This window comes from Pseudochaenichthys georgianus, chromosome 14 (genome assembly GCF_902827115.2).
Source record: "Pseudochaenichthys georgianus chromosome 14, fPseGeo1.2, whole genome shotgun sequence".
Lineage (NCBI taxonomy): Eukaryota > Metazoa > Chordata > Actinopteri > Perciformes > Channichthyidae > Pseudochaenichthys > Pseudochaenichthys georgianus.
Window position 1 is genome coordinate 9,134,543 of NC_047516.1, and position 10,481 is coordinate 9,145,023.

Genomic DNA, 10,481 nt, shown 5'->3' on the forward strand with positions numbered 1-10,481 from the left:
CTCGCTCCCGCTCCCTCTACCGGTAATGCGGATGTAGCTACATCCCTTTTTCTGTTCGGCGAGTAGTAGCACCGCTCTACTCTTCCCGTTCAGCAGGTAGCCGGTGAAGGCTGTGTTCCCGCTCCTGGTTACACTGCATCTGGAGTTCGACTCTAACTTAACCAGTGAAGGCAGTTCTCGCCCCCACTCCTGGTAGACGCCAAACGGCCTCGTTTTTCCGTTAAGCAGGTAGCCGGTGAAGGCTGTGTTCCCGCACCCGCTCCCGGTTACACTGCATCTGGCATTCGTCTCTAACTTAACCAGTGAAGGCAGTTCTCGCCCCCGCTCCTGGTAAACGCCAAACCGCCTTGTTTTTTCTGTTGAGCAGGTAGCTGGTGAAGGCTGTGTTCCCGCACCCGCTCCCGGTTACGCTGCATCTGGCATTCGTCTCTAACTCAACCAGTGAAGGCAGTTCTCGCCCCCGCTCCTGGTAGACGCCAAACTGCCTTGTTTTTCTGTTAAGCAGGTAGCTGGTGAAGGCTGTGTTCCCCCACCCGCTCCCGGTTACGCTGCATCTGGCATTCGTCTCTAACTCAACCAGTGAAGGCAGTGTTCTCGCCCCCGCTGCTGGTAGACGCTAAACTGCCTTGTTTATTCTGTTAAGCAGGTAGCTGGTGAAGGCTGTGTTCCCGCACCCGCTCCCGGTTACGCTGCATCTGGCATTCGTCTTAATTTAACCAGTGAAGGCAGTGTTCTCGCCCCCGCTCCTGGTAGACGCTAAACTGCCTGGTTCCGTTAAGCAGGTAGCTGGCGAAGGCTGTGTTCCCGCACCCGCTCCCGGTTACGCTGCATCTGGCATTCGTCTTAATTTAACCAGTGAAGGCAGTGTTCTCGCCCCCGCTCCTGGTAGACGCTAAACTGCCTGGTTCCGTTAAGCAGGTAGCTGGCGAAGGCTGTGTTCCCGCACCCGCTCCCGGTTACGCTGCATCTGGCACTCGCCTCTAGCTCAGCCAGTGAAGGCAGTGTTTTCGCCCCCGCTCTTGGTAAACTGCCTTATTTACTAATCCAGCTAGGTGAAGGCAGTGATCTCGCTCCCGCTCCCTCTGCCGTAACGTGGGTGTAATTACATCCCTCTTCTGTTCGGCGAGTAGCAGCAACGCTCTACTCTTTCCATTAAGCAGGTAGCTGGTGAAGGCTGTGTTCCCGCACCCGCTCCCGGCTACGCTGCATCTGGCTACCTACAGAATGGTTCATTCATGTAGCGCCTTTAGGGTTTCTCTTGAGCCCGAGGACGGCCAAGACCGCTGCCCCTCCTGCCTCGGCCGCTTCTGGCGGTCAGTGGGGACGAAATTCGAGCATCTGAGGGAGGTTCTCACGGTAAACGCCTGCATGAGCTGTAGCTGCATGCCTCGGGTGCTCAGAGTGGCTCGAATCACTGAGGTGGAACGTCTGGCAGCAGCCAACAGACACCTCTCCTTGTCACGTACTCCTCCAGATCAATTCGGCCGTTCCCGGCGACTTGAGGGAGCGATGGCTTTGTGTGCTCCCCCCAATAGAAGGACTAGAAATAGGCTGTCCTCTAAAGTGGATCGGCTAGCTGCCGATAGGGGCATGATGAAGTCGCCTCTTGGCCCTTCAGCCCAGGCCGAAGGGCCTCCTTCGGTTGGCGCCCCTCCTTCGGTTGGCGCCCCTCCGTCGGCTGACGCACCTCCTGGCAGACCAGGCAGCAGCACTCGGGTCCTCGCAGACCTGTGCCAACTCCCAGCAGGCCCAGGGGCCGCTCTAGCAGCCACACTCAGCCGCTGGATTACAGGGGTGGTCTGCAGAGGTCTTAGCGGCCCACTCAACCGCCTCCCAATGACTTTCGTGCCCCATGTCGCCCGCCTTCCAGGCGGCCTCGTGCTCCAGAGCCTTACCGGAACCCCCCAAGAGGCTCCAGGGTCCGGGGGGCTGGGCTCTGAAATCCCGGGGGTGGTCGGCGGCTGCTTTCCCAGCAGCAGCTCAGTTTCTGGGCAGTCTGTACTTCCGTCCCTTGGGTGGTTTTCACCTTAACCCAGGGGTACGGACCGCAGCTCCGGCCCCTAGCCTTCGGCTGGGTCTAATTGACAGTCGTCAGCGATCCGGCAGGGGCCCTACCTCTGGGCCAAGAGTTGTCCGTCCTTTTGTCCAAGGACGCAATCAACCCAGTAAGACCCTCTGCTTAGCCAGGGGGTTCTACTCGGCATACTTTCTCGTGAGCAAGAAAGTCGCCGGATTTCGCCCGATCTTGGACCTCAGAGGAATCAACAGATTCCTGAAGGTGCTGCCATTCTATATGCTGACTACTGCATACGCACAGGTGGAGTGGTTCCCAACCGAGGGATGCCTACTTCCACGTGGGCCGGGCAAGAGGGTGCCTTATATTCAGTTCCTCCGGCCCTTGGGCAGACTGGCAGCTGCCTCGGCCGCTGGGCCCTTAGGCCCGCTGTCGTTGTGCCCCATGCAGATGTGGCTGAACAGCCTTCACTTGGACGCCAAGGGGCACAGGCACAGTGAAGTCAGGGTGTTGCAGCATTGCTCCACTCTCCGTCACGCTGGAGGGGCAGGGCCTATCTCTGGTAGGCGTGCCCATGGGCGCCATCCCATCCCGCCAGGAGACCATCACCATAGGTGCATGTCTCTCAGGGTGGGGTGCAGTGCGGCAGGGCAGGACCGTTCAGGGTCAGTGGTCTGCCCAGCAGAGTGCGCGCCGGGTCAACGTGCTAGAGCTTCGGGCCGTGCAGCTTGCACTCACGCACTTTCTACCCCAACTGGGGGGCAAGAATGTGCGTGTTCCTTGGGGACAGCATGTACATTGTTGCTTAGACAACAATCCCTTCTAGATAGTGGACGTTCTCACTCCACTCTGAATTTATGTGGCTGCGATTCTGCCCAACATGTTCGGGTCGACGGCGCCACGGCGGGGTGCCACAGGTCGGTGTCCCTCTTTATGAGAGGGGCTTTACGGCAGTGTCCCCCTTGCACCCCGAGGGCTCCGGCTTGGGACCTGCCCTTGCTGCCGGATGCCCCATCACCTCCTCCCTTCGAGCCCCTGGCCCAGGTGGGGCTTAGGTGGCTGCCCACAAAGGCAGCATTTCTGCTTGCCATAGCCTCAGGGAAGTGAGTCGGGGAGTTGCATGTCCTCTCCATAAACAATACATGCCCGAGGTGAGACTCTCAGGCGTTGCCCTTTGGGCAAATGTGGCATTCCCGCCCGGGGTCCTTCCACAAACTCACTTCAATCAGCCTGCCCAGCTGGCACGCTTTGACATTCAGGAGTACGGCACATCGAAGTTGCTGTGCCCGGGGGGTGCCCAAAGGGCGTATATCAAGGCTACTGCCTGTATACGGCAGGAGGAGCAACTCTTGAGTTTGCCCTGGCGGCACTAAAGGAGGTTAGGCCCTCTAACCAGTGGCTTCCCCACTGGGTTGTCGATACCATCTCACAGGCTTACGGGGCCAGTGGCCGCCCCCTGCCACCAGGCTGAGATGCCACTCTACAAGGAGCATCTCAACATATTGGGCTGCCCTGAGAGGGGTGCCCCTGGAGACCATCTGCGCCGCGGCGTCGTGGGCGTCTTCTGGCACATTCTCCAGTTGTCATCAGGTCAATGTCGCCACTCCCCATTCTTTGGGCGTGGTCCTTTTGCCGAGCTCCGCTGCTTCCAGTGGTGAGCAAGGGCTTGGATTCTTCATGACATTGTTGGTATAGGTCATCCAGTGCTAAAGCACCGCCTCTGGCGGTCAGTAGGGACGAAATAGAACGATAGTTACGGCTGTAACTACGGTTCTATGAGTCCCGGATGACCGCCAGAGTTCCCTGTCACTCAGAATTATTGTGTGCTCGTGAGAAGATTCGGGGAACAGATCCTCTGACAATACCGGCTGATATAGCCGGTGTCACGTGGGTCACAGGTGACTTTGTTGTTATTGGTACTCGAGCTGCGCATGCGCGCGATGGACATATCCAGTGCTAAAGCACCGCCTCTGGCGGTCATCCGGGACTCATAGAACCGTAGTTACAGCCGTAACTATCGTTCTATCGGGTCACTATCAGCCTGTCACTCATTATTCTCAGGGAGGGGGCGGGGCTTGGAGGAACAGAGGAGATGGTGATCGCGGGAGCTTTTTTCTCCTGCCTTCACAAACTTTACACACGTATATATCGTCTGAAAATTGCTAGAGGGCATTCATACTCTGCAATCCAAGACTTAATTAAATCCACCAAAAACCTGACATGATTGTAACGTGATTATTTTTGAAAAACATAAATCCCTGTGTCTCTGAGCCGCAGCGACACGGAGTGATTCAGAGCGGGTCCTTCTGCTGTTGGTTCTGGACTGGTGTTCTTGTGTTGATGGATAAAACAGACTGCTCCGTGTTTGGTGTTGCTGTGCCGCTGTCACGTCTGTTCCCTGATCTCTGCGTCACAGACCGATTTGATATTAAAGTAACAGAAAAAAAAACGTTATAGTAAAGCTGCGGCCGGAAAATCAGGAAGCAACGTTACTACGCTATAATCGATTATCTTCCGTCACTGCATCGATACTGAATCGTCCACGTCCGCATCGCAATGCATCGTAGAAACGATTATTTTCAACACCCCTAGCATGAAGTGACAAAAACTTTCAACATGTCTCAATTAAAGCCCATTGTACTTTCAGGCTAATATTTCCTCACAGCAGCAGCCGCACACCTTTAGTTAATCTGCCAAAAAGGTCACATTATTGACCCGAAAGTACACAAAAAGCACACTTCAGATACTCAAGGTCCTTGAGATGCTTCACGCTTTGACATTTCACCGATATCTGTTACGGTTCTTCAACAAAATGTTCATATGTAAGAGGTGTATCTCTCATTCAGAACAATGGAAACCTTTGATCTCTGGATACCTCGTTAGCTCAAATATAAACACCTGTGTCATAGAACACGATGATGTCATAACTCCAACTGACATGCTCAGAGCAGCAGACGTCAGATAATGGTTAATGGTCCTGCCCTCAACAGCTCTACGTCAATTATGAGGTGTCATCATATGCCATTTCCATGGAAGATCAAGAGGGCTATCAAGAGAAGAAAGAGAGGGCGATCAAGAGGAGAGAGAGAGGGTGATAGAAGAGTGAGTGGGTGATCAAGAGAAGAGAGAGAGGGCGATCAAGAGAAGAGAGAGAGCGATCAAGAGAAGAGAGAGAGGGCGATCAAGAGAAGAGAGAGAGAGCGACCAAGAGAAGAGAGAGGGCGAGCAAGAGAAGAGAGAGAGAAGAGAATGAGGGCGATCAAGAGAAGAGAGAGAATAGAAGAAAGAGACAAACTAAAGTGGAGACATGGCAGAAACCCTACAGGGAAGTGTTCACCTGTGAGAGTGTGATCAAGAGAAGAAAGAGGGCGATCAAGAAATGAGAGAGAGCGATCAAGAGAAGAGAGAGAGGGCGAGCAAGAGAAGAGAGGGGGCGATCAAGAGAAGAGAGAGAAGAGAAGAGAAGAGAGAGAGTCAAACTAAAGTGGAGACATGGCAGAAACCCTACAGTGAAGAGTTCTCCTGTGAGAGGGCGGTCAAGAGAAAAGGCGATCTAGAGGAGAGAAAGAGGGCGATCAAGAGAAGAGAGAGAGGGCGATCAAGAGAAAAGAGAGGGCGATAGAAGAGTGAGAGGGCGATCAAGAGAAGAGAGAGAGGGCGATCAAGAGGAGAGAGAGAGGGTGATCAAGAGGAGAGAGAGAGGCCGATCAAGAGAAGAGAGAGAGGGTGATAGAAGAGTGAGAGGGTGATCAAGAGAAGAGAGAGAGGGCGATCAAGAGAAGAGAGAGGGCAATCAAATGCCGTTGCCATGGCAACACAATGCTCACCATGAAACGTGGTTTTCTCATAACTTCAGTGAAAATGCTCCAAACGGCCCAAAACTTCACAGGTAACGATGCAGCCATCAACGCATCTAAGCGTATTATGGGATGTCATCTTGATTACAGATCATTCGCCGTCAAGTTAGTTCAAAACTTTGCAGTTCAAATATTCTGCTGCTTTTCCAAGCCTTTTTACTTTCTTTTCTTCTCTCATCACACATTCAAGCTCCCAGTGTTCATGTATCATTTCAATCTAAATTCTTCACTTTTGTCTAACACATTACATTTCAGCATTGCAATTCAGCATAAAGCATTCCCACTAGCAATTTCTTCAGGAATTGAATTCTCTAGTTATTAATATTACCATATATATATATATATATAGAGAGAGAGAGAGAGAGAGAGAGAGTTCATTTTTAAGAAGGCTTTTTAAGTGGAATAATTGCTAAGAGAAGGAGGAGGACTTGAATAAAGCTTTAGAGTCACTCAAGCAAAGGAGAACATTTGATAAAAAAAAACACTCACATTATGTTGTTAATCCATCCATTTCTTATGTTTCAGCTTTATCAGAGCTGGCTGTCGCTCTGGAGATGCTGGGTAAGCTTGTTATCACCAAGCGGCAAACTCTGGGGAAGAGCCGGGACGCCAATACGGAAGTGCCACATACTGCAGTTCATATATTGGCCGATAGGGACTGGCTGCAGAAAGGAGCAATTTCCATAGACCCCCATGTTAAAATGCCCAACTTTACAGCAGAAAAAAACATGTTTCTACCCATGGATGCAATAAATATTATTATGAATATAGTTAGGTTCCACCTTCGTGATTATGGATCTGTGAGTGAATTGTTTTCGAACACGACCCTTTTATTTATATTAGTGTATTTGCTTGATTCCAGTGTTGAATTTACAAACGTTAAGGGATTTTAAGATTCTGAAGTATTATGCTAAAAACTCAATAACTTAGATTATTATTTATAGTTTTGCTGAATAGTTTCATGTCCGCTTACCTTAGAAATGTAAAATGCCACGGCCGTGTGCACATGTTAGCTTAGTTTGGTAGCTTCAGCTAGCTCTGGAACTTCCAGATCGGTGGGAGCAGGTCCCGCCTCGGCTCCGCCTCTTTGCCCTTATTTGGAGCAGGCGGGAGTTGAACTCTGACGTCACTGTCGAGCCGTTAGTGGCCGACTCCGCCTACTAAGGGCTTCTCTGCAACTCTGCAGAATCCTATGGGTGACGTCACGGACCCTACGTCTATTCTATTTATACAGTCTATGGTTATCACCAACAGTACATCCCTGATGTACGCCTACATTGCAGAGCTTTACCCAACAGTGCTCAGGAACACAGCGGAAGGCGTTTGCAATGCATTACTGTTTCCAGAATAGGAAGCTGCCTTGCTCCTTTTTTGTTACAGCTGAGTGAGTAAACTCGTCTTCAATAGTAGATATTTGTTTGATCCTATCTTAACATATTGAATTTGTGAAGATTAGCTGCCATTTTAATAGTTTGGATGCTCTGATTTCACATCCTGTAAATGTTTGGAGGACCCCAGATCTTCCTCTTCTAATTTTGCCTTCTCCTTATACCGGGGAATCATTTGAGAAAATAATATTTCCAAAGAAATAAATCCTTGAAATCTGCCTGTTCAGTTTCTGTTGGAATGTGAAGGGTTAAATGCTGTCTCTGCGAGTTATGTGAAGACGGGAGGGCTTGTTGGTCCCTCTCTACATTCACAGAGGGCCCGCTATAGAGAGGCGAAGTCCCTCCCTTTCCGGGAGCCTCCATGGGACCCCGGAAGCATACAATTATACATTGAAGTCAATGGAGAGAGAAAGGTTATCTTTTGATCCCGTTTGAATTGTGCCACGAATGACACATATGATGTTTGTCAATTTAAAAGAATATTTTGCAAGTCAAACAAATAAAAATGTGTCGTAAAACTGTGAAGTTACACATTTTTTTGTGTGAAACCGCTGAGTGAACTACAGGTCTCGCACAATACGCGTCACCATCACAAAGACGGCTGTCACGTTAGCAAATTGCACCTGTTTCTTTCAGAATGAGAATAAAAGTATAAAACGAGGTGAACATCACTACAAGTCTGGACACGTTGAGAGCTGTACATACACGAAAGGGGAGTTAGTCGGTTCTGTAAGAGCAGCGGGACCGGCTTTACAAAATGTTGGTGAGTAATATGAGTGCAATGTGTAACGTTAATGTCAGCTAGCTAACATTAGCTAACAAGGTACACTAACGTGTTTTGTTTCAGGAACTAGTTTTCTCCTTAAGAACTTCGTGGTCTGTGTGTATGCTGTGGATAACATTAGTGTTCACAAGAACAAGGTAAACTCCCGTGTTTTGTTTTAGTTGCTCTTCAGATTGAAGCGGCCAGTTTTATATCGACTATACTGTATGTGTGATCTCCTTTTACATCTCGTTGTGTCATTTGAGTTTATTTGCTGTGTGTAGATTCAAGGGTTTTGGTTATCTTGTCAATGTGTTTGGTTATCTAGGCACAGCTGTGTGTGACTCCCTCTGGTACACTGGTATGTGTTTTCCTAATGTAGAGAGCATTGATTAATTAATAAATTACACACTGAGTCTAGATCTTGACCAAATCCTTTTTTATTGTTGATCAAATGTTTTTCAAAAATGTATTCATACACATTTAGAAAAATACAATGTACAATCACAACCAGTACAACACAAATTACAAAAAAATACAGAAAAAACAAACAATAACAACAATCAGACAAGAGGACAAAACTATGGGAAAATAACCCCTCCCACCCCCAGATCCGGACCATCCTTGTATTATTGCTCATTCAATCTATTATAGCATGCTAACAAACATGGTACTTTCTTTATTTGTACAGATCTGCATGGGAGACGATGGCGCGATGCAGAGCGCTGTCTGTGATTGTGCACGGGGGATGTACAAATGCAGCCACGCTGCAGCATTGGCAATATGTGCCATGTGGCAGATCATCAGCTCCACAGATGTTGAGTGCCAGTGGAGGAAGCCTGGCACTTCCAAAGTAGTCCAGCCGGTGTCTCAACTTTACCAACAGTGAGAGGAGACATACAACCCACTGGCCAGAGACATCGCCACTCAGGATGTAGACTAGTTCAGGTCTGCACTGAGGGGCGCACAGTGTGGCATGGCATGGCTTTTTTCACCTGAGCCAGAGCCGCGGCCTCAACATCAGGCCATTGTCACCGTGCCGGAGCTGGTGAAGGGGCATGAGGGTCGGGGGCTTGAGGCAATTATTGCCTCAATGCGACTGAGCAGAGACCAGCAAGCTGCCATCCAGACAGCCACCGGAGGACAGCGGACAAATCCTCAGTGGCAGTTACACAGGCGGGGCAGGTTGACAGCCAGCAAGTTTGGTGCTGTGCTGCGTTCGGGACTTTCATCCACTCCATGCGCGTCCCTCATGAAGAGGGTGCTCGGGGGGTTGTAAACGAGGCCGAAGGGGTGAAGGCTTTTGTGCAGGCCTATCAGGTGACAGTGTTCGAGTCTGGTCTCTTTATGAGTGAGTCGGTGTTTTTCATTTTACATGATGGTGTATATATATATATATATATATTTGTATACATATCTGTAAATTGTATAATTTTATTTGATTTAAAAGTCTTTTTGATCTCTCTGTCTATAAACACAAACTGAGTAAGATTGACAATAAAGTTGACTTTGAAAAATATATATATTCTTTATGAAAATAGTTGACTGTTGGAGAAATGAATCCAAATGAAACGTTGGACTGAACTACAACTACGCCTTTAAATCTCTACGGACTGTTTTTCAGTGGGATGGCAAGTTCCTATCTTTAAACATGTATTAGTTTTTTCTCAGAACAGATTTGATTTTCTGAAGTTAATTTAACTTAACCATGTAAGGTCATTATTAAAAAGGTACAATCAATTTGTTTAGGGTTGACTAAAATAATGATAAACATTTCATTTTGGATAATTTACTGACAGAATAAGAAACTCAATAATGCAATAGTGATACATGAACCAGTTTAATCATTATAATAACGTAAGATTGCAACTCTTTGAAACTGTAGGTGGCTCTTAAAAGAGCCGTTGTGTTTGGGTGTGCTGGTCTCAGGTCAGTTTAAGCCCTCTCTCCGTGGATGCGGCGGGCCAGCTGGATGTCCTTGGGCATGATGGTGACCCTCTTTGCTTGGTTCATCTTACTGGGGGGCAGCTACATGGATGTCGGTGCAGTCCACAATCATTGTGCAGTTGAAGGCAGAATTAATTTATTATTGACTCCGAATGAAGCACAACTTCATATCATACAATACATTGACTTTATTTGTAATTGTGTAAAAAAATAAAGCATTGATTAGCAAGCAGGACCTGCAGGAACAGAGAATGGTGATGGATGGAGCTGGGAAGAGAGAAGAATAAAGAAACAGATCAACTTTATTATCGGATATTAAAAATTCAATTTCAAAACAAGTTGCCGCTCCTACAGTTTTCTAGTGTGTAAAGATGATTTCACTTGACCTATGCACAATATCACACAATACATGTGTGTCTCTGGGGGGTGCATTGTGCCTTTGATCTATATAAATAATATACCATAACCAAATACTATTACGTACAGTGGAAATCAGGTTGCCAGGTCAGTCC

The 10,481-nt window shown here is 48.5% G+C and overlaps 1 protein-coding gene across 1 annotated transcript in view; it reads left to right on the top strand.

The window, feature by feature from the left end:
• Positions 1-9,382, top strand: part of LOC117458178 (solute carrier family 22 member 4-like) — a 52,703-nt gene extending 43,321 nt beyond the window's left edge. Inside the window, exons 10-11 of the mRNA XM_034098479.2 lie at positions 6,397-8,022; positions 8,714-9,382. Coding sequence (XP_033954370.1) covers positions 6,397-6,436 — 40 coding nt within the window. The 3' untranslated portion in view covers positions 6,437-8,022; positions 8,714-9,382. The remainder of the gene's footprint in view (positions 1-6,396; positions 8,023-8,713) is intronic.
• Positions 9,383-10,481: the final 1,099 nt, after the last annotated feature.